Source organism: Calidris pugnax, unplaced genomic scaffold (genome assembly GCF_001431845.1).
Source record: "Calidris pugnax isolate Ruff unplaced genomic scaffold, ASM143184v1 scaffold41, whole genome shotgun sequence".
In the NCBI taxonomy this organism is placed as follows: domain Eukaryota; kingdom Metazoa; phylum Chordata; class Aves; order Charadriiformes; family Scolopacidae; genus Calidris; species Calidris pugnax.
Genome location: NW_015094509.1, coordinates 9708218 through 9709124, shown reverse-complemented (window position 1 = coordinate 9709124; position 907 = coordinate 9708218). Strand labels below are relative to the sequence as shown.

Genomic DNA, 907 nt, shown 5'->3' with positions numbered 1-907 from the left:
AGCGGCTCCCCCCACCCCAGCTCCTCTTGGCCCCCCCTGTGGCGGTGGTCCCTCACCGGTGGTCCCGCAGGTGGTCCTGCCTCCGGAAAGCCTTGTGGCAGATGTCGCAGGTGTAGGGCCGCTCGTCCGTGTGGGTCCGCTCGTGGATGAGGAGGTTGTAGGACTTGGTGAAGTGCCTGCCGCAGAACTTGCAGATGAACTCCTTTTTCGTCTTGGAGGGCAGGCGGCCGCGGGAGGGCTTCCTGTCCGGGGACAGCTTGCTGATGCCCGACAGGGGCGAGGCCAGTCCGGGGCTCAGCTTGGCGAGCTCCCCCACTTTGGGAGGGTCCTCCTGCGTGGCGGCCACGGCCAGGTTGGCAAAGTCAAAGCGGGGCCTGTCCTTGTGCAAGGCCGGGAGGACGTGGGCGATGGCCCCTTGCTTGGGGTGGAAGAGGTGCGTGGCGAAGGGGAGCGCGGGGAAAGGGAAGCGGGAGTCCACCAAGCCCTGGGCGGCCGCCATCTCCGTGATGGTGGAGCGGGTGATTTCATGCACGTTGGGGTAGCCCAGCGTCCAGTGGTTCATGTGCATGGTTTGCACGGCGCTGAGTCCATACAGACCTTGCAACTGGTCCACAGCTGCGGGGAAGGTGTTCACAGCCTGGAGGAAGGAGTAGTTGGTGAGCTGGAGCGAGGGGTGCAGCGGGATGGGGGCCGGCAGAGCTTTGCTTCCCATCTTCCCGGGGCGGGCGCAGGCCGGCGGTGCGGCTGGTGCCTCTGCTGGGCTTTGGAGACGGGGAGAAAATCCTGGGAAGAAAGAGGGAGAAAGGAGGGGAAAGAGAGCTTTACCGAGAGCAGCCTGGTCCCCCCGTACCGAGGCGAGCGCGGCGGCGGAGCCAGGGCGGGCCAGGCACGGCTCCGGTGCGCTGCC

At 66.8% G+C, this 907-nt stretch overlaps 1 protein-coding gene across 2 annotated transcripts in view; it reads right to left on the bottom strand.

Moving 5' to 3' along the window:
- OSR2 (odd-skipped related transciption factor 2) overlaps window positions 1-793 on the bottom strand; it is a 2306-nt gene extending 1513 nt beyond the window's left edge. For both annotated transcript variants that reach the window (XM_014965270.1, XM_014965271.1), the window contains exon 1: window positions 57-793. In XM_014965270.1, coding sequence (XP_014820756.1) covers window positions 57-712 — 656 coding nt within the window. In that variant the 5' untranslated portion in view covers window positions 713-793. The remainder of the gene's footprint in view (window positions 1-56) is intronic.
- Between the last annotated feature and the right edge of the window lie 114 nt (window positions 794-907).